Source organism: Myxocyprinus asiaticus, chromosome 17 (assembly GCF_019703515.2).
Source record: "Myxocyprinus asiaticus isolate MX2 ecotype Aquarium Trade chromosome 17, UBuf_Myxa_2, whole genome shotgun sequence".
NCBI lineage: Eukaryota > Metazoa > Chordata > Actinopteri > Cypriniformes > Catostomidae > Myxocyprinus > Myxocyprinus asiaticus.
The window spans coordinates 49,827,248-49,854,138 of NC_059360.1; the positions used below are offsets into that span (position 1 = coordinate 49,827,248).

Below are 26,891 nucleotides of genomic sequence, written 5' to 3' on the forward strand. Positions count from 1 at the left end.
ATCAGAGCGTCTCACGCTGCTAATCAAATGAATGAAGTTCAGATGACATAGAAAACACTTATGAAAGAGATTCAAGTTATTCTAGGCAACACTTTAGAAATACCCACTAGAAACAACTCTGTTTAATGTGGATCAGTAGGATCTTACAGTGTGACACTATTAAACATATAATGTACAACCAATCATTGTTCATCATATACAGTAACTGGGAGAGGTGACCATGTGGTTCACATTTCACATTTTTGTTCTTCATTAAAAACAAGTGTATGGATGTTTTGTGTTGTGTGTATTGTGTAGATGATGTTTAATTCACTAGACCAGACCAGACCAGACTGCTGTTCTACTGAGCTTGAACCTTTATATGATGGTCCAGGATAGTTAAATAAACGTTTGTTTCAACACAAAACATATCGCCAATCAACCTCAAACTGGGTAAACCAACATTCCTGTCTCTCTTTTTATTTCATATTTCCATCACAACAAAGAAACACCTTGTTTTGTTTGTTTATGATGAGCTTTGCTGGTAAATAATATCTGTAATGTGCACTATATTTGGCTAGAATTCATTACTGTAAAATACAAAGCTATAATTAATTATCTAATAGTTTTAAATGTTCTGTGAATCAGTATACAGAAGTGACCATTACAGTAAGAAATCATTTAAAGGAAATACACATATATGATGAAAACAACAATATGTTGTAAAACATGGTGATTCGCATTAAAAGCAAATTAATTCTTATTTAACCAATAACAGTCAATGTAAAATCTTTTGAAATATTCAATATGCATCAACAGCAAGAACAACCACAACAAAGAGTTGAAAGAAACGATTGGCACGTGTCGGAGCTGCCCGGATCGTTTAGAGGGATTCAGTTTTCTAAATTCAACTTGTAATGTCTGCTGCTTTATGTACATTTCTATCTATTCTGTTTCTGAAACAAACCAAGTGCAATGATGTAATCAATATCTGTTTGGGGATGTAATATGTAATAATAGTTTGCATTGATCTGCCACTAAATCCATATGAGCTAGTATTGTTCTGAAAACAGTGTGTGTGTGTGTGTGTGCTCAAGGACATTTAGTGCAATATTACATGACATGAAAAACAATGTGTTGGAACAAAATAAACCTATTTAATTGAAGTGAGCAAATACGAAATCTGTAGGACGCAGCGAAGGCCTTTAGTGGCAATATTACGTGCATTCATCATCAGTTGTGTTCAGACTTCAGTAATCGTCTTGATTGCGTTCTAGCGGCGGCATGTAGTAACTCTTCAGTCGATGCGTCTCTTCTTTGGGCTTTTCAGATCAGGAAACAAAAATATTTCACTAACAACTGTTAATAACTCTTCATAATCACATGTAATCATCTAACTCTAGTGTGAAGGCTTTACTCACACGTGAGTGGCACTTTTTGGAGATGGCAGGAAGAGAGCTGCGGTGTGAAATGGTCCGAGCTGGGAAGGTGGACACTGGGTAGAGGATTTTTGGAGTCGGGACCACAACGTTGAGTTTCGGGAGCTCTAAAGGGTAATGATTGCGTCTGCTGAGAGGGTCGCCAGTGAGTTTGAGATGCTGCAAACAGGAAGTCGATCAATAACACTAAACACGATTGATAAGTTTAAAACTGAACCGGTTTAATGATGTGGATTTTAGAACATGACATGCATTAAGAGAAGTGTTCGACTGATATGTTTCATAATGGCTGATACTGATATCGAGAGAGCACAGTGGCTGATATATATACTGTATATATCTCCACCAAACAGAATCACAATCTGTTTACACATTCTGCTATAACAACATTGGCTCAATTAATGTTGTGAGTTTGTGCACTTTCCCTTAAAGGAATATTCCGGATTCAATATTCAATACAAAGTTCATCTCAATTGACAGCATTTGTGTCATAATGTTGATTACCATGAAAATTAATTTGGACTCCTTTTCTTTATAAAAGCACAAATGTGTGTTCCAGTGACACACTTACAATGGAAGGGTAGGTTAGGGTTAGGTTAGTAAAAATGTAGGGTGAAAAATTAATTTTAAAAAGTAGAATTGTAATTTAATGTTATGAACTTGCATGTGTAATAATACGAGCTGTCACTGTTGGAAATTACATATTACATTTTAACACAAATTATTAACCAGTTCAAACCAAAAAATTAAGCAGGATTACACGTAAAACAATAAACGCTTGTATTATTATAAAGTGCAGTGTGTTACAGCTGTCTGAATGTGATCTGCAGGTCCAGTTTACCTCCGTGGGTGACGAGAAAACACCTCACGAGTATTTTCATGTAAAGAGGTGCTGTAGACTCACACCATCAACGCTGTGTGAAAAATACTTTGTGCTCGCACACGTAATCTCACACTATACACTCATGTAGTGTGTGAATTATTACAGTGTAGCATCAGCACAAATGAAACACTTCATGTTTGTTTACTACACAGAAGCAGGTTTAACAGCTGACTAGCGACAGGTGAAACTTCAGCACTTTATAAAAGTAGGTTGAATGTGTTGATGTGTTGAGAGCAGGAACTGTACAATATTCCACACAACATTTTGATGCTTGAAAAAGTGCATCATCCGGGTATTACCACTCGCACTACTTACATTACAAAATGAGTTAGAATAGTGCAGAAGTGTGCAGTTTGGGACACACGTAGTGAGTATTTTCACATTTACAGATTGACCCCATTGACTTCCATTGTAAGTGTCTCGCTGGAACACACATTTGTGCTTTTGTAAAGAAAAGGAGGAACGAGTCAAAATTAATTTATGTGGTAATCAACATTATGATACAAATGCTGTCGATTGAGATTAACTCGTATTGAACCGGAATATTCCTTTGTCACTGTCGGTAGATTCTGGAAGTGACAGTAAGAGGAGTGAGTGCTTCAGTTCATCAGCCAATCAGGTACAGTTATTGACCGATGCTCTGAAACGTTACCTGTCTTCTGCCCTGTCGTGTCATTCGCCACAGTTGATCGACAGATGCGGGCGTCCCGCTCGATTCTCCCTCTACCGCCCCGATCACCTTACGCAGACTCGCCGCTTTTCTCTCAGCCATCCTACGAGAGATCACGAGAAAGAACGAGCGTAAACGATTGCAAGACTTCATCTGTGGGGTGTTTGTGACAGAAGGGTTTGTGTTTGAGGTCGAGACATGACTGAACGGCAGAAACAGATGAATGTGATTGTATATTGTGATTCAAGTGAGACTAATGTTCATGAAATGAGTCACAGCTCACCGCAGTTCTCTGAAGCAGGAGTGTTGCAGTGCCGTGCGCGCGCTGATGCGTTCGTCAGGGTCATAGGTCAACATCTGGTGCAGCAGAGACAGGCTAACTGCAGAACAATGAGGAATGAGCTGAGAAATCCCGCAGCCTTTACGAGGAGGGAAATCAAAGCGCATGGCACGAGACCTTCAACAGACACAAACATCACAAGATGAAGCGTTCTCTCCTGCACTTCCTGTTGTTAGAGAAGAATTATTATTTTCAAAATGTCTTGTTTTTAATATCTAGTTACTGTTTGAACTTCTGCAGCAGTGCACCGTCTGGAGCGCCGAGAACATCGTGGATTTTGTTGACCTGGTCCAACTCATTCCGTCCAGGAAACAGAGGAGTCAAACTAGAAGACATTGGAATGACCGATCAGAACAGGATGATGAGAATAACAAACGCATCACATATGAACATTCAAACACCTGAAGATCTCAAAGAAGACACATCCAGCACTCCACATGTCCATCTTCTGAGAGTAATGACCATCTGTGAGCAAACACTCGGGCGCTCGGTACCAACGTGTGGAGATGTACTCCGTGTGTGGAGGTTTGGAGTAGATGCTCCTGCAGGAACCGAAGTCTGCCAGCTTCAACACGTCATCCTGTGAGGAACAGACACGCTATTGACACGTTTAAAAGCTCTTCACGACAGTTTGAATTCATGTCATTTCACTTACTTTGATCAAGATATTCTCAGGCTTCACGTCTCTGTGGAATATTCCATTACTGCAACAGAGTTCAACAGTTACACTCGAGTCACACATGATGTACACTACTGAGGGTGTGAAGTGTACACTAGAGTCACCTGTGCATGTGATCCAGAGACCGGCACAGCTGATACATGTAGTGTTTGACTTTACTCTCCGGTAACGGGTTCTGCCGCCCTGCAGGTGAACATCATTTGGTCTCGCTGTAATTCACGGCACATTATAAATCCTAAACCTCACAATGATGTCAGTGAAATAAACATACGGCACCTTTAATGAGCTCGTATATGTTCATCTCCATGAGTTCACAGATCAACGACAGAGTTCCAGTGTCACAATCGCTGTAAAACAACAGTGTGTGATCAGCTGGATCTGTCAATCATCTGCAGATATTGGGACTCATATACTGCAGTGGTGATCAATACTCACTAAATGAGTTCATGAAGCTGCAGGATGTTTGGATGTGGACTCAACCTCTTCATGGCTTGAACTTCTCTCAGATTATGAGCCTGATCCACACTGACAACAAGTCACATATTACTGATCAAGTGAAGGATATGAAGGGGTTAAACATGTGACCTCAGGGTCATGGCCAGGCTGAGATGACGTCATACCTCTTGATGGTCTGTTTCATGGTTTTACAGGCATAATGTTTACTGTCCTTCAAACTCTGGACCTTCATCACCTCGGAGAACGTTCCTTCTCCGATCTTCTTGATGATTCTGTAATCTGCAAATCAAAAACATACAGATGAAGTATATGACATTAAAAGAGTGAATGTTTCTGTGGATTTGACGTACTGTTCATTCCGCATCACACACACACACTGAGCACTTAAAGTATATGTCAAATAAACGAAGGCGAGATTTAATTCATGTGTTCATTACACAAACATTCATTCTAATGAAGCTTCAGCGCGAGACAAGCGGTCACCATGACAACGGAGCGCACCTGAACTCTGACCTGCAGCCCGAGGTCAACATGCACCTGATCGATATTATTCGATATTAATCGATGATTCTCACCTCTGTGTATAAGGTGATTCTGACGCTCCATCGATGACGCGACTCATTTATACACATTTACGCTGAATTTAGTTTTTCATTTCAAAGCGTTTAGAATGTCGAATTACAGCAGAACAAATGTCCATTTAATGAACACATATCACAGGACATTCAGAATCCAGCTGTCGCAACACCTCGCATTTATAAATATATTGATTATTAGTATCGTTAGATTATGAATCCATTAAAGCTCGTTTTGTTTCATTATTATTATTTTATTTACTGATCGCTTCTGGATAAAACACAAACGGGCTTCCGTAACGCACAGACGCGCATGCGCACACAGTCAGCACAGAGACATCACGCGTGTCAGATGTCTGAAATCAGAGTTTATAATATACATTAATCAATAATCATGAAGAGCAGGTTTAATACGGTGGATATCAGAGCGGTGATTGCCGAAATCAACGCCAAGTAAGTCAATAAGTTTAACCTTATTGATCTGTCGATGGATCCGATCAGGTTTACTGACGTCACTCATGCTAATATACCGCTGTTATTAATCAATATGTTTCATGACGATTGTATGATTTATTTGTGCAGCTGTGTCGGGATGCGGGTCAACAACATCTATGACATCGATAATAAAACATACTTGATAAGACTGCAGAAGTGAGTGACACACACACACACACACACACAATCACACACACAATTACACACACACACACACACACACAGTTACACAATCACAAACACACTCACACAATCACACACTCACACATACAATTAAACAATTACACACACACACAATTACACACAATCACAAACACTCACACAAACACACACACACAATCACAAACACACTCACACAGTTACACGCACACACACTCACACAATTACACACAATCACAAACACACTCACACATACAATTACACAAACACTCACACAAACACACACACACAATCACACACTCACACATACAATTACACAATTACACAAACACTCACAAACACACTCACACAATCACACACTCACACATACAATTACACAATTACACAAACACTCACACAAACACACACACACAATCACAAACACACTCACACAATTACACGCACACACTTACACTCACACAATTACACACAATCACAAACACACTCACACATACAATTACACAAACACTCACACAAACACACACACACAATCACACACTCACACATACAATTACACAATTACACAAACACTCACACAAACACACTCACACAATCACACACTCACACATACAATTACACAATTACACAAACACACACAAACACTCACACAATTACACGCACACACTTACACTCACACAATTACACACAATCACAAACACACTCACACAATCACACACTCACACATACAATTACACAATTACACAAACACTCACACAAACACACACACACAATTACACAATCACAAACACACTCACACAATTACAAGCACACACATACAATTACACAATTACACAAACACTCACACAAACACACACACACAATTACACAAACACTCACACAATCACACACTCACACATACAATTACACAATTACACAAACACTCACAAACACACACACACAATCACAAACACACTCACACAATTACACGCACACACTTACACTCACACAATTACACACAATCACAAACACAATCACACACTCACACATACAATTACACAATTACACAAACACACACACAATTACACACACAATTACACAAACACACACTCACACAATTACACGCACACACTTACACTCACACAATTACACACACAATCACAAACACACACAATCACACACTCACACATACAATTACACAATTATACAAACACTCTCACAAACACACACAATTACACACACACAATAACACACACAATTACAAACAAAACACACTATTACACACAAACACACACACACAATCACACACACACAATTACACGCACACACTTACACGCACACACTTACACACACACAATTACACACACACACACACAATCACAAACACACTCACACAATCACACTCACACATACAATTACACAATTACACAAACACTCACACAAACACACACAATTACACAAACACACACACACACACAATTACACGCACACACTTACACTCACACAATTACACATACACACAATCACAAACACACTCACACAATCACACACTCACACATACAATTACACAATTATACAAACACTCTCACAAACACACACACACAATTACACACTCACACACACAATTACACACACAATTACAAAAAAAACACACACTATTACACACAAACACACACACAAACACACACACACACACACAATCACAAACACACACAATCCACACTCACACATACAATTACACAAAAACACACACAATTACACACACATGCACAATAACACAAACACACAATAACACACACAATTACAAACAAAACACACACTATTACACACAAACACACACACACAGTTACAAACAAAACACACACTATTACACACACAAACACACTCACTCACACACACATAATCACACACAAACAATTACACACAAACACACAATTACACACTCACTCACTCACACACACACAATCACAAACAAACAATTACACACAATCACACAATTACACACAAACTCACACACACACTCACTCAGACTCACACACAGACACACACTTACACATAATTACACACACACACACAGTGTCAGATATAATGTGTGAATGTTTCTTCAGGCCGGACACTAAATCAGTGATATTGATCGAGTCTGGCATCAGGATTCACTGCACTGAGTTTGATTGGCCCAAAAACATCATGCCATCTGGATTTGCCATGAAAGTAAAGATTCATTATTATATTCTACTTGTGGACGTTCATAAATGTCATTATGATATTACTGAGTGATTGTGTTGAATGTGACAGTGTCGAAAACACCTGAAGTCGAGGCGTCTGGTTCATGTGAAGCAGTTCGGTGTCGACCGAATCATCGACATCCAGTTCGGATCAGACGAGGCGGCGTATCATCTGATTCTGGAGCTTTATGACCGTGTGAGAACTTCATCAACATCACAACACTGTTATTGACATGTTATATACATCTGAACATATAGATCCATCAACACACATTCACAGATGGTATCATCCACAATGACTTTGTGAGAAATTGTTCATTTTATTGTGAAATAGTTCATATTGTGTTTGTAAAAGTGTCTTGAATCAGTTAATGGTTGTTTTTCAGGGGAACATAATTCTGACCGATCACGAGTTCATCATCTTGAATCTGCTGCGTTTCCGCACCGCTGAAGCTGAAGCTGAAGACGTGAAGATCGCCGTGAGAGAGAGATATCCTGTGGAGAACGCCAGACCTGCAGAACCGCTCATCAGTCTGGACAGGTACATATAAGAGTGTAATAACACCTGTTACACACTGTTTATTACAGTCAGAGTGAATCTTCTCGCTCATGCCTCGTGTTTGTTTCTCCTCTCAGACTCACAGAGATCTTGTCGAGCGCTCAGAATGGAGAGCAAGTGAAAAGGATTCTCAATCCTCACCTCCGTATGTCACGTGTCATAAACATCATTTTTAATATTTTTCCAGCTATAAACACAGCATGTATATCTTCATATATTGTTGTGTTTGTGCAGCGTATGGCGGTTCTCTCATTGAACACTGTCTCATGGCGCTCGGACTGCCCGGACTCATGAAAACAGACTGTCAGTTTGATGTTTCTCTGGGTAAAATCATCTAAACTCATTGCAGTTATTGATCTATAAAGTTAATAGTTAGTTATTATGATCTCCCACACAAAGAGGAAAAATCTTTTCATTCTCTGCAGCGTGTCCAAAAATCCTGGAGGCTTTACAGATGGCTGAAGATTACATGGAGAAAACAGCAAACTTCAGTGGAAAGGTGTTTCCTGTGTTAGCAATGATAAACAGATGTATTTCCTGTTGTCTGAATGATGCTTCATTTCTGTCTGTTCACTTTAAGGGCTTCATCATACAAAAGAGTGAGAAGAAGCCGAGCATGTGTGCAGATGGACCTGATGAAGAACTGCTCACGTATGATGTTCTGATCTCTGGTTTGACTTCTGTCATGTTTTATTATGTTGTTGTGCAGGAATAAAACTCTCTTCTGTTGAACAGGTATGAAGAATTTCATCCGTTTCTCTTTTGTCAGCACGCAAAAAGTCCTCATGTGGAGTTTGAGTCTTTTAATAAGGTTTGTACTCCGTTCTTCCAAGTGTTTCTCTGCGGAGATGATGGCTGGAAATTTGACATGTCCGTGTGTGAATGTTTGATGGCAGGCGGTGGATGAGTTCTTCTCTAAGATGGAGGGTCAGAAGTTGGACATGAAAGCGCTCCAGCAGGAGAAACAAGCATTAAAAAAACTGGAGAACGTCAGACGAGATCACGAGCAGAGACTCGAGGCTCTTCATCAGGTTCAGGTCTGATCTTCACATTCATGTTCTGATCTCAATACAGACTCGTCAAACAGTCAGGCGTGTTGGTGCATATCTGTAGTGTTGTTTGTTTGGTATATTATTGGAGCTTTATTTTATTTTTCTTGACGTCGACTGATTCTCAAGTCATGTTTATTTGTAGAGTGTTTTTCACAATACATATTGTTTCAAAGCTGCTGTGCAGAAAATCATCTCTTACGCATGATTGACACATACTCCGTGAGCGGGCCGTCACGTCGGCTTCTGCGAGACAGAGCTGCGGCTGCGCACTGGGAAAAAAATGATCACTTCAGCAATTATTTTCTTTAAAGGCCATATATTATCATTTTTTTGAGAGGCGGTTATTGATAAGAATAACATATTTGGAAATCGTATGTTCATGTGTAGGAGGATCACATTTACATCACAATGGCAAATAATTGACATCGATCCCCAACCCATACAGTACTGAGTGCTTTCAGTCAGAGAACACAAGAGTCTCTGTATCAAGAGTTTGCATCCAGTCCAACAGCCCAAAAATAATAATAATAAAAGCATTGCTATATTAAAACACCTGACAAAACCATGTTAGGTAGACTATAATTTACGATGTGAAAGCATGACACACAACAGGAAATTAAAACATTAACTTAATGTACAAAACTGACAAAGCTTCTGCATCCCACACCTTTTCCTTGCTAATAAATCCCTTTGTAAGAAATGCTGAGGGATGTACAGCACTTTATATCTCACAACCTCCACAAACATTCACGTATTATCCATTATTTTGGCTTTGCAAATCCAAATAAATTGTTAAAGGAATATTCCGGGTTCAATACATGTTAAGCTCAATCGACAGCATTAATTTCGTCTCGTTCCTCCTTTTCTTTATAAAAGCACAAATCTGTGTTCCAGTGAGACACTTACAATGGAAGTCAATGGGGTCAATTTTTGGAGGTTTAAAGGCAGAAATGTGATGCTTATATAAAAGCACTTACATTAATTCTTCTGTATTATTTGAGCTGTAAAGTTGTTTAAATTGTCGTCTTTACAGTTGTTTTATGGTTTGTTGACATTACATCATCATGGTAATGAAGTTGTAAAATTGTAAAAAAAAACACAGATGCAGTTAGTAAGTGATTAAGACTCTGTGAAATCAAAATAAAAGTTTTGCTGCTTTTTGTCCATATCGATTAGCTTTAGGGTCATCTTTATGCCAGTGTACTCTAAAGGTTCATTTTCAGAAGATATAAGTATTAAATTGTCTCGCTCTTCCGGCTAGAAAGACACAGTTAAATCATGATGTCAAACTGCACTAGAGAAACTTTTTCCAATCAAATGCGTTCTTGAACGAGAAGGCACCCACTCCATTAATCTGCTCACCACACGTGGTTGTGTTTTCACTTGCGCTGATGGTTCCTTCACAGGGCACTTCAAAGAGAGCACAATCCATGTTGTGCGGTCTTTCCAAACAGAATTTCCAATTATAATCACTGTAGAAGTGAGTTGTGACAAGGGTTGCAAAATTCCGGGAATTTTCAAAATTGCAAGTTCCTTGTTATAGGATAACTTAAATGTAGTTGAAAAAAAAAAACATCTTGCAGCATAATCTTGGTTAAAACAACCAGATTTATTCCCTGTGCATTCCTCAATCACATGCACACAGCACACTGCTTACTACAGCACACAGCTTACTACAGCACAGCACACTGCTTACTACAGCACACTGCTTACTACAGCACACAGCTTACTACAGCACAGCACACTGCTTACTACAGCACACAGCTTACTACAGCACAGCACACTGCTTACTACAGCACACTGCTTACTACAGCACACAGCTTACTACAGCACAGCACACTGCTTACTACAGCACACAGCTTACTACAGCACAGCACACTGCTTACTACAGCTCAGCACACTGCTTACTACAGCAGGACTATTGAAGCCACACTACTGCATTGAGCCCAAGGACTACATCCAGTCAAGTGAGTTTTGATGATATTACTAGGGTAAATATATTTGATCTATGGTATTAAAGTTTAACTAGCAAATACTACATCCAAATGTGTTTATACAGCAGCTAGCTAGCCAGTAAATCAGATATGCTAAATGTAAGCTAGCTAACACCATTTCATTGGCAATTTAAGAGGCTAGCTATCATGGTGCTAGCTAGCTCAACTGTGATGCTGTTTCTTCTGCTAGCCAGTTTTCTGTTATCATACAAGAAAGTATGTTATAGTTTGATTTAGCATGCTGATTGAGGAGTGTTCATCTATTCATCTAACCTATTTCTATTCATTTGTCCAGCATCAATTGTAAAATATGTTTACCATTCCAGAATATTCCAATTGTTTAGCTAACTATTTATATATCTGTGCATGGCATTGCATTAGTATTTTTTACAAGCTTTTTTCTAAACTTATTCTACAGAACAATGCCACGTGTGCCATCTGATGTGTGGATATATTTCACCTCAGCCAATGTAGAAAGAAAGGCTGTGTACATTTGCAAATACTGTGCAAAGACCTATGTTAAGAATGCCACAAAGATGCAGCAGCATATAGACAAGTGCCCAAAGTTTTTTCCAATATTTCCAAAATTCCCCAGCTTAACTTCCCATGGAAAGTTTCCAGAAATTTACCGGAACTTTTCTGCCCCTTTGCAACCCTAGTTGTGACTAACCATTATCACCTTTCAGCCCCCTGAAGCCCTCAGAGTGGAGGGTAATTGTCTTTGAAGGGAATAGGGCATAGGGACCATCACTTCTGCGGGAGTTAGACGCGATGAAAGTGTCTGGAGTTTATATTTAATACAGCCGATTTTCAGAGGTTTCTTGGGATGTACATCACAAATAAGTTTTCTTTGCTCTTTCTATTTTGTGTAGTGTGATTCAAAACATTAATATGTGGTAATGTTTTGTTCACTTGTTTCTGATTCATCTTCATGACTTGCACAACAGCTCCTGCCTCGTCATTAGTGAAGGCCAAAATGCACTGGTTTTGATTGTAGGCTGGTTATACTGTATAAGTATATTGATATACTGGTTATACTACAAGCCTGCTTTGACTGCACTGATTGAAGTGTTTTTGAGGCTGCAGCCACAGACCTGGATGAGCTCACAGATACTGTGACATCATATATTAGTTTCTGTGAGGATATGTGCATTCCTAATAGGACTTATTTAACATTTAACAACGACAAACCATGGTTTACAGCGGAACACAGGCAGCTTCGTCAGGCCAAAGAGGATGCTTACAGAAGTGGGATAAAGTCTTCTACAATCAGGCCATAAAAACTCTGAAAAAAGAGATCGGCTAAAAGAAGTTACTCTGAGAAGCTGAAAAACAAGTTTTCTGCTAATGACCCTGCATCAGTGTGGAGAGGCCTGAAAGACATTACTAACTACAAGACACCATCACCCAACTCTGTAGGGAATCAACAACTGGCTGACGACCTGAATGTGTTTTACTGTAGATTTGAAAGGCCCAATCTCACATCCCACACCCACTCTGACCTTCAATTCACACAAACACCAACACCTCCTGCAACCCCCCTCCTGCTACTCAACCTGCACTTCAGATCTGTGAAGATGATGTGTGCCTGGTCTTCCAGAAACAAAAGACAAGGAAAGCACAGGGCCCTTACAGCCCTTCACCCACTTGTCTAAAATCCTGTGCTAACCAGCTGGCCCCCATCTTCACACAGATCTTCAACAGATCACTGGAGCAGTGTGAAGTCCCATGCTGCTTCAAACGCTCCACCGTCAAAAAAAGAAACCCAAGATCAAAGGACTTAATGACTATAGACCCTTTGCTCTTAGGGGTGTAATGATGCATCGATCTGATGACCAACGACCAATTTTATTGATACAATGCGTAAATATCAATATAGAATTTTTTTTAAGATGTACCTTTATTTTAACACTCATGTCAGCCACGTCCGTATGCATTTCCATCAGGCGATGAAGCAACCGTATCACATTAATTTCACTTTGAGCGCTAAATACGCTTTTCATGTGGGACACGGATGTGCACGGGGTCTTTGAAGCCAAATTGCACTCTGCTATCCATGTGAGAGCATCAACCGGGCACTCCTTAAAATGTGAGCTCTCGTGACAAACGCAGAATGGCTCACATGCGCGATTAATTCAGGCTTCCATCGATATCATTGCGCATGCAACCCATTTGAATTTTACATGAGAATTTGCTATTTAAAAGTACCATGGAGAAGTTCAGCCATGTGAAACATCTTGACAACTATATTCTGAACTGCACTAACAAGGGAAAGAGAAACACCTGCTCAGCTCCAAAGTAAGTACTTTGAATTGGACTAAACTGAAAAATTAGCTGTAATCAAACGATTGATGATCACTTGTGTGTGACTTTATTTTTTATATTATTTATCTGTCTAATTTTTTTCAGCATTTGAAGTACCTTATCTTGTTGTGGATGTACCAATGTGGATACAGAGAGCTCAATAAAATAATCAAATTATATTTTGGTTGCATTTGAGGACACAATTCTTTTTAAATTGATTGTGTAAAATAGGCACATAATATCGAAATATTGATCGCAGGCCCCTAAATTGAATCGTATCGCGGCAGACTTTGAAGTATTTGCAAATATCGGATCGCAGGCCAAAAGAATCGATTCAAGATCGTATTGTGATGAAATGTCCGATTTACACCCCTAGTCGTCCTGACATCTGTGGTCATGAAGTCATTTGAGAGACTGGTGTTGGCCCATCTGAAGGACATCACTGGACCCTTTCTAGATCCCCTTTAATTTGCTTATCAAGCAAACAGGTCTGTGGATGATGCAGTCAACATGGGATTGCATCATATCCTGCAACATCTGGACAGACCAGGGACAAATGCAAGGATCCTTTTTCTGGACTTCAATTCAGCTTTCAACACCATCATCCCAGCTATTCTCCAGACTAAATTACACCAACTCTCTGTTCCCACATCTATCTGTCAGTGGATTACCAGCTTGCTGACAGACAGGGGAAACTCACTTCCAGCACCTGTACAATCAGCACTGGTGCCCCCCAGGGATGTGTGCTCTCCCCACTACTCTTCTCCCTCTACACCAATGACTGCATCGCCAAGGACCCCTCTGTCAAGCTCCTGAAGTTTGCAGATGACACCACTGTCATCGGCCTCATTCGAGATGAGGATGAGTCTGCATACAGAAGGGAGGTTGAACAGCTGGCTGTCTGGAGCAGTCAAAACAACCTTGAGCTGAACACGATCAAAACAGTGGAGATGATTGTGGACTTTAGGAGGAACACCCCAACACTGACCCCCATCACCATTCTAAACAGCACTGTGGCAGCAGTGGAGTCATTCAGGTTCCTGGGCACTATCATCTCACAGGACCTGAAATGGGGGACACACATTGACTCCATTGTGAAAAAGGCCCAGCAAAGGTTGTACTTCCTTCACCAGTTGCAGAACCTTTCTGCACTTCAATAACTGTCTGGTTTGGTTCAGCTATGAAATCAGACATCAGAAGACTACAAAGAACAGTTCAGACTGCTGAGAGGATTATTGATTGCCACCCCCCCCCCCCCCCCCCCCCCCTTCAAGAACTATACACTTCCAGAGTGAGGAAAAAGGCTGGAAAAATCACTCTGGACCCCACTCACCCTGCCCACTAGCTTTCTGAACTGTTGCCTTCTGGCCGACGCTTCAGAGCTCTGAGCACCAGAACCGTCAGGCACAGGAACAGTTTCTTCCCTCAGACTATCCATCTCATGAGCAGTTAAAACTGCCCTATTGAGCAATAATTGTGTTGGGGTGGGGGGGGCTGCACTTACTGGCTATTTAAAAAAATGTCACCCGCCTCAACTTCATGTTTCAGTAGGAAATACGTCAACAGTGTAAAATAAGCTTTTCAAGGCACTTCACCGGGACTTTAACACACATATTGTTTATGTCTTGTGTCTATACTTTTGAAACAGTGAGTATTTTAATGTTTACAGATTGACCCCATTGACTTCCATTGTAAGTGTCTCACTGGAACACACATTTAAAGAAAAGGAGGAATGAGTCAAAATAAATTTTTATGGTAATCAACATTATGCCACAAATACTGTTGATTGAGATTCACTTGTATTGAACCCGGAATATTCCTTTAATTTGTTGCTTCAGTGACAACGGTGGGCAGTCAGGTGCACTTGTTTATGTTTATCAGTGTACTTGGTTGTGATTGGTTAATGTTGTAAAGCCTAAACTGAGCCGCAGTCTCAACACTGAAACTATCTGCTCACTGAGGCTACTGGGAAGATTCACCTCGCGGCTCCCGCTCTGATTGTGAAGGCTGTAATCTGTTAATATGAGCGCTGAAACAAACGCACTGGTCACGCCCCGCTCACGGAGTATATGTGAATCCGGCCTTAATATCTTTAGTCCCCCACTGAACAAGACAAATGTGACTGTGGCGAGTAAATGTTTGTTAGTGTAGAGAAAAAAGGAAGTAGATTCTTTACAGTACATGAACATGGTTGTGTGACGTGTTGTGCTGCAGGAAGTGGACCGGTTGAAGGGCGAGCTGGTGGAAATGAATCTTCAGATGGTTGAACGAGCTCTACAGGTGGTGCGAAGTGCGCTGGCCAATCAGGTGGACTGGACTGAGATCGCTCAGATTGTGAAAGAAGCTCAAGCGGCCGGTGACCCCGTCGCCTGCGCCATTAAAGAACTCAAACTACAGAGCAATCACATGACCATGCTGCTCAAGTATGAGAAATGCACATTCATGACGTCTGTTTGATTACAGTTTTGGATCCAATCTTTGGAAAAGACAATTACACTTTAATTTTTAATTAATTACACAGGAACCCGTTTGTCGGCTCAGAGGAAGGTGAGGTTGATCAGGAGGATGTGACATCATCAGTGGGACTGTCAGATGCTTTGAAGGGAAAAAAGAATAAAAATAAAAATAAAGGACAGAAGGGAAAGATTGAGAAGAACAAACCGATTCTAGTGGACGTCGATCTGAATCTTTCTGCTTACGCTAATGCAAAGAAGTGAGTCGTTTATATGAATACTGTAATGTGTGATCAGATGCGATGTTTGCTGCAAAACATGTTTATGGAGGATGAAATTGAGGATCTCTGAAATATATAATTTCAGATATTATGACAACAAGAGAACTGCAGCCAAAAAAGAGCAGAAAACTGTCGAGGCAGCACAAAAGGTAAAAAGAGACACGACTCCAGATTCTGTTTTTATAACCGCACAATCTGTTGAATTTCCTGTGTGTGCTTTTGTCTCACAGGCCTTTAAATCTGCTGAGAAAAAGACCAAACAAACACTGAAAGAAGTTCAAACAGTCACCAGCATTCAGAAAGCCAGGAAGATCTACTGGTAAAGCTGAACATCCCGTCTGTTAGTCTGTCCTCTAAACCAGTGGTTCCCAACCTGGGATGACAGTGGGGGTGCAGAACCTCACGCACTTTGAGGGGGTCAAAGATAAAATGTGAAATACAAGTAAGACAACATGTCAGATTCCTCGTCTAACTCAACATGATACGCAAAATCTCAACATAAAAAACGTGCAAAAACACCCTGACAAGTGTAGCAAAACTTCATGAAATGTCACTCAACCGACCAGAGCCTCTTTATACAACTGCATGAAGCGCATCAGATATGTTCTGCGGAGGTGCGCTGACTGTCGCATGGCCAAGTGCTTGTTAGTTTTGTTTTCTTGGATCTTAAAAATTCGTGGAATAACTGCAACATCATAATCACACACTGCAAGACTGCTAAAAACATATTAAAACTGCATACTTGTTGACGTGTTAACGCATCATCATAAGGTTGGGAACCACTGCTCTAAACAATCAAATGTTGTGTTCATTTGTAACTCAGTCACTTTATTTGCAGGTTTGAGAAGTTTCTGTGGTTCATCAGCTCAGAGAATTATTTGATCATCGCAGGACGAGACCAGCAGCAGAACGAGCTGATAGTCAAACGTTACCTGAGAGCAGGTGTGACAGACTGCATCATTCTGCTCTAATGGAATGAAACCGTTTATATGTTCTTTGTCTTAATCGTGTGCGGTGATTGTGTGTTTTCTCAGGAGACGTTTATGTTCACGCGGATCTTCACGGAGCCACGAGCTGCGTGATCAAGAACCCGTCTGGTGCAGAACGTCACATGATTCACTACACATACAATTATCATGATCAGAAGACACTCATGATTCATTTATATTTATCATTGATATATGTCGATTCATATGTCAGTCTGAAGCTCTCGTCTACGAGTGAGACTGTTTAATTCAAACACACAGGTGTTGTTCTGCTCGTGATGGTGCTGAAGTTGTTTTGGTTCCTCAGGTGAGGCCGTTCCCCCCCGAACGCTAACTGAGGCCGGGACGATGGCCGTTTGTTACAGCGCCGCGTGGGACGCTAAAGTGATCACCAGCGCGTGGTGGGTCCATCACAATCAGGTGAGGTGATACAGCACCATCATATGAGAACTGTCCCAATTTATGTGTCAAAGCATGTGATTCATTAAAGGGACAGTTCACCCAAAAATAAAAATTCATCATTTACTCACCCTCATGTCATCCCAGATGTGTATGACTTTCTTTCTTCTGCTGAACACAAATGAAGATTTTTAGAAGAATATTTCAGCTCTGTAGGTCCATACAATGCAAGTGAATGGTGACCAGAACTTTGAAGCTCCAAAAAGCACATAAAGGCAGCATAGAAATAATCCATATGACTCCAGTGGTTTAATCCATGTCTTCAGAAGTGATATGATAGGTGTGGGTGAAATATGGATCTGTTTTTATGTCCTTTTTCACTAGAAATTCATCTCCCTGCCCAGTAGGGGGCGATATACATGAAGAATATGAATCACCAAAAACACAAGAAGAAGAATGTGAAAGTTAAAGTGGAGATTGACTGAGCAGGGAGGAGAAATTATAGTAAAAATTGACTTAAATATTGATCAGTTAAGTTCATTTTGTCAGAGTGCCGTTTGGACATTTATTCAATTTAATGTTATGATAGTTTGATTCTGTTCTGTGTCATTTCTAAAAACTGATCTGAACAATCTAATTGCACAAATGTGTGTTCTCTAGCAGAGGTTTTGTGTGTCGCTCTCACACATCTACTGTAGTTCAAACCCTCTTAAATGAGATTCATTTTTGTGAATTCTACCCTCTAAAGTAACTTTTCACAATCATACATAATCAAACTACACTGTCTTACATGAAGACAAGAGTCGACTTCTGTTATAAAGGCAGATTTTCACCAAGAGGTTTAAATGTGTTCTTATGGGACAGAGGTGTTTTTCATTAGTCAGGTTGGGGCATGTTGACACATTTTCTTCAGGGCAGGTGTTCACCTGTGTTTTAAATGTAGGTGTAGATTGTGTTTTGGTGGTGTTGATGTAGGGGAAGTGACCTCCCAATGTTCATACAAAACCTATACCTCTGGCTTAATGGCAGATTCCACTGTGACAACTTACCCCATACAGTGTGACAACATGACACAGTTGGGTCAACATGTGTTTAATGAACTGCATCTTTTCTCCTGGTCAATAATGGTGAAAATGTTCTTTTACGGACAGGAAAAGTTCTAACGAAACATTTCTGCCATATTCAAGTTTGTATTCACATGAATTTGTTCTTACCGTCATTTATTGTTAATAAATCTGGATTAGTGTAAATGGAGCGTTAGTAATGTGCATAAACATGCTCAAACCATGTTCATATAATGGCTTTCAGCACAACAGCACCAGTACAGCTGTAAATGTGTAGAGAAGAACATCCCATTTAAAACCGCACAGAACAGCATTACAGTGTACAATGATTTTAGAATATGTACCGCTGTAGATGTTAGATGAACTGAAGGCGTGTTCAGAGCATTTATCTGTTCCTCATCGTTCACTGGTTCAGACTGTACAGTGCTCGATGTCGGAAGATCTCCGTGTCAGGACTCCCCCTTCACCTGATCACCAACACGACACCGAACCGGCTCTTTATAAGAGTTCGAATCGCTGCTGTCACCAGTTGCACACTTCAAACACTGCTAAAGCTGAAGAAACTCTGATGTTCAGTACACAACATACTAAAACCATCTGACAAAACTTTTCCAGGCTGTATGAAGTGACAGATGAGTCGTTTGTGTCAGTGTGCAGAAGCAGCTGGAGCTACATCATGTGTGTGATATCAGTATAATAAGACTGCTTTATATGTGTATGTGTGTATACATACTGTAGGGTTTTATTGTGTACAGGTTTCTAAAACAGCACCGACAGGAGAATATCTGACCACCGGAAGCTTCATGATTCGAGGTGAATATTGATCATCTGTGTTCACATCATGTGACATTCTGACACGTGTGGAGTTTCATGATGTCATATTAAATGTTTCATATTTTCCACAGGGAAGAAAAACTTTCTGCCGCCGTCATATCTGATTATGGGCTTCGGGTTTCTCTTCAAGGTAAAACATCAAACGATGACATCACGTCACATGATACAATGACATCACTGTTCAAATGATGTGGCTTAGTGGTTAAAGATCTGTGCTGCTAACTGAAGGGTTGTAGGTTCAAACCCAGTAAGAGTTCTGGATGGACACACTGAAGCCCGTAACACATCATGTTCTGCACGTGCTGTAGTTCCAGCGGCTGCGGTCATGTGACCAGAAGGACATTCAGTTTCCTGTCACATGATGTTTGCGGCTCGTTTCTTCTGATTGTAGGTGGATGATCAGAGTGTCTTTAGACATCGTGGAGAGAGAAAGATGAAAACATTGGAGGAGGAAGAGCAGGACGTGATATCCAACACAGAACTACTGGAGGAAGAAGAAGAGCTCATCGGTGTGACCACACATTCATGTCATCAACCATCTTTAGATCCTCTCATTCTTAAACATTCTGTCAAATATTCAAACGTTCATGTTGTATTTTTGTGTTTGTGTGTCAGGTGAAGACAGTGGGAACGAGGCTGAGGAAGAGGATTCCAGCAGAACAGCAGCAGATGATCAAGATGAAACCCACAGTGAGACTGAAGATCAGAAGATTGAGGAGGAAGATGAAGAAGAAACTGCTGAAGATTCGAGTGCAGAGATTCACTTCCCTGATACCAACATCTCACTGTCACACCTGCAGCACAACAGGTGACAAACAAACATCTGATTGAGAAGATCACCTGTTCACACACGTGTGTTGAGTTGTGTTTGTGTCTCTCGCTGCAGGACGCTTCAGAGTGACGCCTTCAAACAGGAAGTGTCACATCAGGTGGGCTACAAACTATCAGATCACATGACACACTTCAATAAAGATTCAGCTTGAAATGTGACAGACGAATAAATGTTTGTTTGTCCCGCAGGCGAACACAGAGTCACACGGCAAAAAACACCTGACAGCCCGACAGAGACGGTAACTAAGACGAAACTTGTGTAAAAACATCGATTACATGAACACGTACAAACTAATGAAACGATCATCACTGTCATCAGAGACATGAAGAAGCAGACACACAACAACACGGATGATGTGGAGGAAACAGATGCCAAACAACAGGAAACACAAAGCACAAATGACGGCGCACACGCGTGTAAGAGCTCAACAGCCAATCAGCCGCTCAAGAGAGGACAGAAGGTCTGAAAACAAACTCTGTATGAACACATGAAGTGAAACACATTATGACATCACATGATGATTCTTCTGTTTATCAGAACAAACTGAAGAAGATGAAGGACAAATATAAAGACCAGGATGAAGAAGACCGCCAGATGATGATGAAGTTATTGGGGGTCAGTTCTGCACGTCACTGTCATTCTTCATACGTGTTTTCAGTCACATTATCAGATAAACGTGTCATTCACACATGATGACATCAGTCCGCAGGATCTAGTAAAGAGGAGAAAGAAAAAAAGAGCAAGAAAGAAAAAAAGAGCGTTGAACGAGTGAAGAAAGTTCAGCAGAAACCTGCGGTGAAACCACGAGAAACCGAACATACGAGCAGCATGACAGTCAGAGAACCTGCTGAAGATCATGAAGATCCACACGGAGGAGATCACGAGAAGGTCACAATAGAATATAACACACTTCTACAGGAGATGTTTGGGTCTCTCTGTATGATTGATTGTATTATTATGAATTATTCTCTGTGATCTTTGACTGAATATCAGAAACAGAGGAACTGACTGATGACGTGACGTCATGATTGTGTTTCAGGAGACGGAGGACACGGAGAATCCCGCCGCTGAAGTGAGTGAAGATAAAAACATCTTTCTACCCAGAATGCCGTGCTCTTGTTTTAAAAACACTTGTGTAGTTTTCGCTTTGTGCAGAACAGCAGCATCGGCGTGTGTTTCTCTCGTGCTGTAGGATGAATTCTCAATCATTTATAACAGTGTAATTAAGTTGACGTGTTTAGAACTGATTTATAACATGGATATTTTGACTCTTTTAAAGTTTAATGCAAGTAACAGAACCGTATCATACAGTATTTTACAGAGTTGTGTTACTTTAGTCATGAAGATTATAGAGATACAATATGTTGTGATTTGATTGTTTTTATGTTGTCATTCAGGATGGTGAAAACATTCTGGACTCTTTGACCGGTGTGCCACACACTGACGATGTGTTGATGTTCGCAGTGCCAGTGTGTGCTCCGTACATGGCGCTGTCCAACTACAAGTACATTTTACACCCATTTAACTCTTTGATTGTGATCAGACCAAGAACATACACAAACACACAACCTACCGATCCACAGGCGCACAACCTACCGATCCACCGACGCACAACCTACCGATCCACCGACGCACAACCTACTGATCCACCGACGCACAACCTACTGATCCACAGGCGCACAACCTACCAATCCACAAAAGCAATAAAAACATAACCCTGTTTAGTAAAAATAGCAGAATAATGTGAAACGAGTTAAGAAAATCTGCTCTTTTTCTTTAGGTTCAAAGTAAAATTAACTCCTGGGACACAGAAAAAGGGCAAAGGTAAAGATTGTTTTTAAGTTGAATATGATGATGTAAACTGTTAATATAATGTGTGATCTCTGGACTGTAGCTGCCCGCACAGCTGTGTTGAACTTCATACGAGGGAAAGATGTCAGCACACGAGAGAAAGATTTGTTCCGCAGTGTGAAGGTATTAATATTTCCTGCATCTGCTCGTTGATCATAATGATTCTCGTTATTCTGTGATGTAATGATGCTGCCGTCTTACAGGACACGGATCTGTCCAGAAACATGCCGGGAAAAGTGAAGGTTTCTGCTCCGAACCTTTTAACAGTCAAGAAGAAGTGAAGCTGTTGAAACTCTGAACACAATTCTGTTTCATTTCTAATGAGAACTTCTGATCCAGAGATGCTTATAATCGTGTTTTGAAAGACTAAACATTTCAAATAAAAGTTATATTTTATAACAGAATTAAATGAAACATGGCTTAAGTTTTGTGTTTTGTTTTTATTCACAATCATAAGAAATGAAAATAACGAACCCTTTTCACTTAAATCAAACCCGTTAATAAAACCATCTTCAGTTTAATATTTCATCAAGTCTGATGAACTTTAAAAAGAATCTGTATAAAAATCACAGAGTTACAAAACACACTTCAGTTTTCTTTAATGTCTTGATCAGGATTAGAGTTGTGATGGATATTGACATTTTTCCTGCAAGGATCAAAATTATCCAGAAACTTCTGTATTGATGTAAAAAGTACTGATGTCTGATTCAGAATTATTATAAATGGTTTTGGAGACTGACAGGATCTCTCGCACACACAAAGAATGAATTGTTTGGTAATAATGAGGCAAATTTTAATAATAAAAATGACGTAATAATATCCACACAAGACAGTGTTTGATGGTGGCTTGTTAATTCCATGTATTTAATGCTGGAAATGTGTTTTTATCATAAATATTTAGTAAAAATGTTCAAATCAAATACAGAATATTTGTGTGTGTTTACAGCGAGTAAATGAAGTATTTACAGTTTTCACACTAATATTCTTGTTCTCGTCATGTTTGATGAAGCGTGTAATTGTGTTCTAGGATTCTGCCATGATCCTCTGTGTGAGCCGATGCAGTAGATGTTTGGGAAGAACGTTCCACATGTTCTCCAGATGTTTCTGGTGCTCAACAGCTGCATCTAAACAGAACCTGAAGATCCAACAGCAGTCAGAGACCATCAGAACCGTTTCTGAGCATTATGGGGCTCTAATCGAAATCTTACTTGATAAAAATAAACTCACCTGAGCAGCGATTTGGGCTGAACACTGAACACCAATAGTTCATTACTATGAGCCTTTAAATAATACAACAACAAAAATACAATCAATGTATTTACAAGAGAACCAGAAGAGTTCATGTTGTGTCAATATAGAAAACACTTCATTATGCGTAATAAATTCTGTGACTCTTTACATGTTTGACAATCATTTGTACATTGTGACAGTCCTGTATCTCTCCATTAATGTAAAAACAACAACAAAAGAACTGTATGCTAGTAACAAACGTGATATTTTATTAATAATTGAAATCGCTCATTCTGAGAGGATTATGTCATATTTTACTCACGGCTTGTTGATGAGAGAGAAGATTATTAGCACATCCTCCAAACACAAACACCTCGCCATCAGCACCAAAACACGCCGTGTGCCACAATCTGCAGAAAACACACATGAACATCATGAAAAACATCATGTGTGACACTGAACAGACGTGATGAATATCAGACGACTGACGCACCGGGGACGCTCCGTGTGCTCGTGTTTAAACACTTTCCACTCGTTTGTGCTGACACAGTAAATCCAGGCGTCACCTACAAAACAAACACGTCAATGAAACGTGTGTTTGTCTCATCTGTGTCTCGTATGTGTCTCGTATGTGTCACTCACTCAGAGTTTCTCTGTTGGTCGTGAAGCCGCCGAATAGAAAGAGATGATCATGTGACACTGGTGTGAGAGAATGCCACGAGCGGCCGACGGGACCGTTTTGTGGAACACACCTAAAATCATCCCAAGATTCACATGTTCAGAATCAGACCAACTTCACAGATATTCACAATATTTCAGCAACACTAGAAACTCACATCTCGCTCCACTCCCACATGTCCAGATTAATGAAGTACAAATCATTCAGCCGATGATCCTGTTGTGCAAAATTAAATAAACAGAGAACTACATTATTATCGGCCTATAACAGTTCTTATTCATATGGTACTACCTTCACGAGTGGACAACTTTTAAAGTGTGTGTGTTTGTGTGAGTGTGTGTGTGAGTGAGTGTAAGTGTGTGTATGTGTGTGTGAGTGTGTGTGAGTGAGTGTAAGTGTGTGTGTGTGTGTGTGTGTGTGAGTGAGTGTGAGTGAGTGTAAGTGTGTGTGTGTATGTGTGTGTGAGTGTGAGTGTAAGTGTGTGTGTGTATGTTTGTGTGTGTATGTGAGTGTGAGTGTGTGTGTGTATGTGTGTGTAAGTGTGTGTGTGTGAGTGTGTGTGTGTGTTTTCATTCACTGTGACATTCATCACACAAACACTGACCATATAACGTCCTCCAAACACGTAACCTCTGTTTCCTAATGTGGCACACGCGTGAGCTGCTCGTGGTGACGGAGCGTTTCCCTGTGTGGACACACATGAGCGAATGAGTTTCATCAGACATTGACTGATCACAGATGAATTAATACATGAATAATAACAGATTCACCTGTGTGATGGGTTGAGTCCAGGCTGACGTCTCCAGATCCAGGATGTGTATGTGATTATTCCACCCGCGGCCCGCGTGATTCCCCTGAAAAACATCACGTCATCTCTACATTTATTATCATCAGACGAGTCAAAAACAATGTTTGATAATGAACTGACTCACCATGAATGAATTCTCATCCAGTTCAAATGTTCCTCTGTGACCCGGTTGTGCGATGTAGCCGTAGCCACCGAAATACACCAGTCTGTGTGAACAAGACGACAAAACGACTCAAACAACATGAAGTAAATGTGTTCACGTGTGAAGAAGTGAACAGATTTCAAATGAGTGTTGCACTAGATCTCATCTTAATGTCCAGTTCATGTCTGATGAAGACACACTTGTTTTTGTGAATCCAGCAGCCCAGTTTATCTTTACATGTCGGCGGCAGACCCGTCAGATCGCTCATCTTTTCCCAACGCAACTCAAACGCTCGCAGCGGCAGACGATAAACCTGCACAACACACAGAAGCAAAAGCAACATGTTTGAAATGTAAAAGTGTAACTCGAATCGTCCTGTGGGATTGTTAGAAATCTTCACCAGGTTGGTGTTTCCTCTGGCGTGATGACCACCAAACAGATACAGAACACCATCCACACACACACCACAGCTGCCCGACATGGAGTTTGGCACGTCTCCTTCTGAACGCTTCATTCTCCTGTAAAAAACAAAAATCAGTCAATAATAGCAAAAGCACTTTCATCCTTCCACGTGACATCAGGAGTCAATTTACCATCTTCTCATCTCCATGTTGTATATCCAGATTTCATTCTTGGGCAAGTAAAAGTCAATGAATCCCGGCGCTTCAGCATCAGCGTTCTGATAAAATGACAGTTTCACTTTCTTCAGCACAGTAGAGATGACATCCACAGATGTGAAAGAACTGAATGATGGAGGTGACTGACCTTATAACCCGCCCAAACAAACATACAGCTGCCGTCAGTGACTGCGATGTGACCGCTGCGCTCTGCCGGACTCGATCTGGACACAAACACCTGCTCTTCATCATCTTCATTCTCCGACCAATCAAAGTCTCGGTCATCCTCGTGTGCTGCATCCCACTCAAAAGCCCCCTCATCTTCATCATCATCATCATCTTCCATGATTTGTGGCTGATTTTCTTCCTCCATCTCAGACAATCACTTTAATCAGATATAAAAACACATTTAAATACTTTAATAAAACATCAGTATAATGTGCAGTCATGATCAATTCATATGCAGGTTTCCTATAAATGTCATGTTAATCTCACACACACAAATCGTGTAACATGTATTTACAGTAAAGTTACACAAATAATCAATAATCAAATGGTCAGTGTTTTTAATTGTGGCTCGTGTCGTGTTCGTTACGGTGAAATTATCTGTTGTGTTGATCAATTGAAGTGATTGATCTTCAGTAATTAATCACGCGCTCGTCTGACTGTGTTGTTTATTTTGAGCAGCAGCTGTGCGCGCACCGATACAATCGAAAGACAGAAAAATACTCACACTGAAGAACACTTGTAAAGCCCACACTCCTTTTATATACATTACAGATTCATGGCAACTCGTTTACAGCGTTGCTGAGTTCAATTAAAATCATTTAACTGAAGAAAGTCTCCACCGGAAATAGCGTCTGGTTCTGTAATGCCGCCATCTTCCTGAGGTCAGTACGTGTGTTCAGTGCGCATGCGCGATGTGTGGAT

The 26,891-nt window shown here is 40.4% G+C and overlaps 3 protein-coding genes across 5 annotated transcripts; 1 reads left to right on the top strand and 2 right to left on the bottom strand.

Moving 5' to 3' along the window:
* Positions 1-400: 400 nt before the first annotated feature.
* On the bottom strand, positions 401-5,288 carry LOC127455224 (MAPK/MAK/MRK overlapping kinase-like). Its single transcript, XM_051722931.1, has 12 exons — positions 5,022-5,288; positions 4,611-4,725; positions 4,426-4,515; positions 4,267-4,337; positions 4,095-4,173; positions 3,967-4,015; positions 3,713-3,891; positions 3,535-3,636; positions 3,255-3,428; positions 2,954-3,074; positions 1,401-1,577; positions 401-1,301 (listed from the first exon to the last, which is right to left on the bottom strand). The coding sequence occupies exons 1-12, from the start codon at positions 5,050-5,052 to the stop codon at positions 1,230-1,232; spliced, it is 1,260 nt and encodes a 419-aa protein (XP_051578891.1). The 5' UTR covers positions 5,053-5,288; the 3' UTR covers positions 401-1,229.
* Positions 5,289-5,316: 28 nt separating this feature from the next.
* On the top strand, positions 5,317-22,909 carry LOC127455169 (ribosome quality control complex subunit NEMF-like). Of its 2 annotated transcripts, XM_051722817.1 has the most exons (32): positions 5,317-5,474; positions 5,604-5,672; positions 7,760-7,862; positions 7,947-8,072; positions 8,263-8,417; positions 8,513-8,580; positions 8,670-8,759; positions 8,861-8,934; positions 9,016-9,086; positions 9,171-9,246; positions 9,332-9,472; positions 16,000-16,208; positions 16,307-16,498; positions 16,605-16,668; positions 16,750-16,838; positions 17,358-17,461; positions 17,554-17,616; positions 17,813-17,925; positions 19,724-19,781; positions 19,874-19,932; positions 20,194-20,311; positions 20,418-20,610; positions 20,689-20,731; positions 20,823-20,872; positions 20,953-21,094; positions 21,172-21,249; positions 21,337-21,522; positions 21,674-21,706; positions 22,032-22,138; positions 22,415-22,458; positions 22,529-22,608; positions 22,689-22,909. In XM_051722817.1, exons 1-32 carry the CDS (start codon positions 5,416-5,418, stop codon positions 22,764-22,766), a joined length of 3,135 nt encoding a protein of 1,044 aa, XP_051578777.1. In that variant the 5' UTR covers positions 5,317-5,415; the 3' UTR covers positions 22,767-22,909. The 2 variants fall into 2 exon arrangements, with proteins under 2 accessions (XP_051578777.1, XP_051578778.1); XM_051722818.1 differs by lacking the exons at positions 5,317-5,474; positions 5,604-5,672 and having other exon boundaries at positions 7,840-7,862; positions 7,947-8,070.
* Positions 22,910-22,956: 47 nt separating this feature from the next.
* LOC127455195 (kelch domain-containing protein 2-like) lies at positions 22,957-26,863 on the bottom strand. Of its 2 annotated transcripts, XM_051722878.1 has the most exons (14): positions 26,695-26,863; positions 26,110-26,346; positions 25,938-26,023; positions 25,745-25,862; positions 25,545-25,657; positions 25,327-25,408; positions 25,165-25,248; positions 24,999-25,079; positions 24,552-24,610; positions 24,358-24,467; positions 24,209-24,281; positions 24,038-24,125; positions 23,713-23,765; positions 22,960-23,620 (listed from the first exon to the last, which is right to left on the bottom strand). In XM_051722878.1, exons 2-14 carry the CDS (start codon positions 26,332-26,334, stop codon positions 23,509-23,511), a joined length of 1,284 nt encoding a protein of 427 aa, XP_051578838.1. In that variant the 5' UTR covers positions 26,335-26,346; positions 26,695-26,863; the 3' UTR covers positions 22,960-23,508. The 2 variants fall into 2 exon arrangements, with proteins under 2 accessions (XP_051578837.1, XP_051578838.1); XM_051722877.1 differs by having other exon boundaries at positions 22,957-23,620; positions 25,545-25,862.
* Positions 26,864-26,891: the final 28 nt, after the last annotated feature.

Bases quoted from the DNA above. Each gene is read 5' to 3' on its own strand.
- LOC127455224 (XM_051722931.1), bottom strand. From the start codon at position 5,052: ATGGAGCGTCAGAATCACCTTATACACAGAG. The intron at 4,726-5,021 runs GTGAGAATCATC...TTTGATTTGCAG, and splicing joins GAATCACCTTATACACAGAG to ATTACAGAATCATCAAGAAG. The intron at 4,338-4,425 runs GTGAGTATTGAT...GTTGTTTTACAG, and splicing joins CAGCTTCATGAACTCATTTA to CGATTGTGACACTGGAACTC.
- LOC127455169 (XM_051722817.1), top strand. From the start codon at position 5,416: ATGAAGAGCAGGTTTAATACGGTGGATATCAGAGCGGTGATTGCCGAA. The intron at 19,782-19,873 runs GTGAATATTGAT...TATTTTCCACAG, and splicing joins CGGAAGCTTCATGATTCGAG to GGAAGAAAAACTTTCTGCCG. The intron at 22,459-22,528 runs GTAAAGATTGTT...TCTGGACTGTAG, and splicing joins GACACAGAAAAAGGGCAAAG to CTGCCCGCACAGCTGTGTTG.
- LOC127455195 (XM_051722877.1), bottom strand. From the start codon at position 26,334: ATGGAGGAAGAAAATCAGCCACAAATCATGGAAGATGATGATGATGAT. The intron at 25,080-25,164 runs GTGAATCTGTTA...GTGTCCACACAG, and splicing joins GGACTCAACCCATCACACAG to GGAAACGCTCCGTCACCACG. The intron at 23,766-24,037 runs GTGAGTAAAATA...TATTATTTAAAG, and splicing joins TTCTCTCTCATCAACAAGCC to GCTCATAGTAATGAACTATT.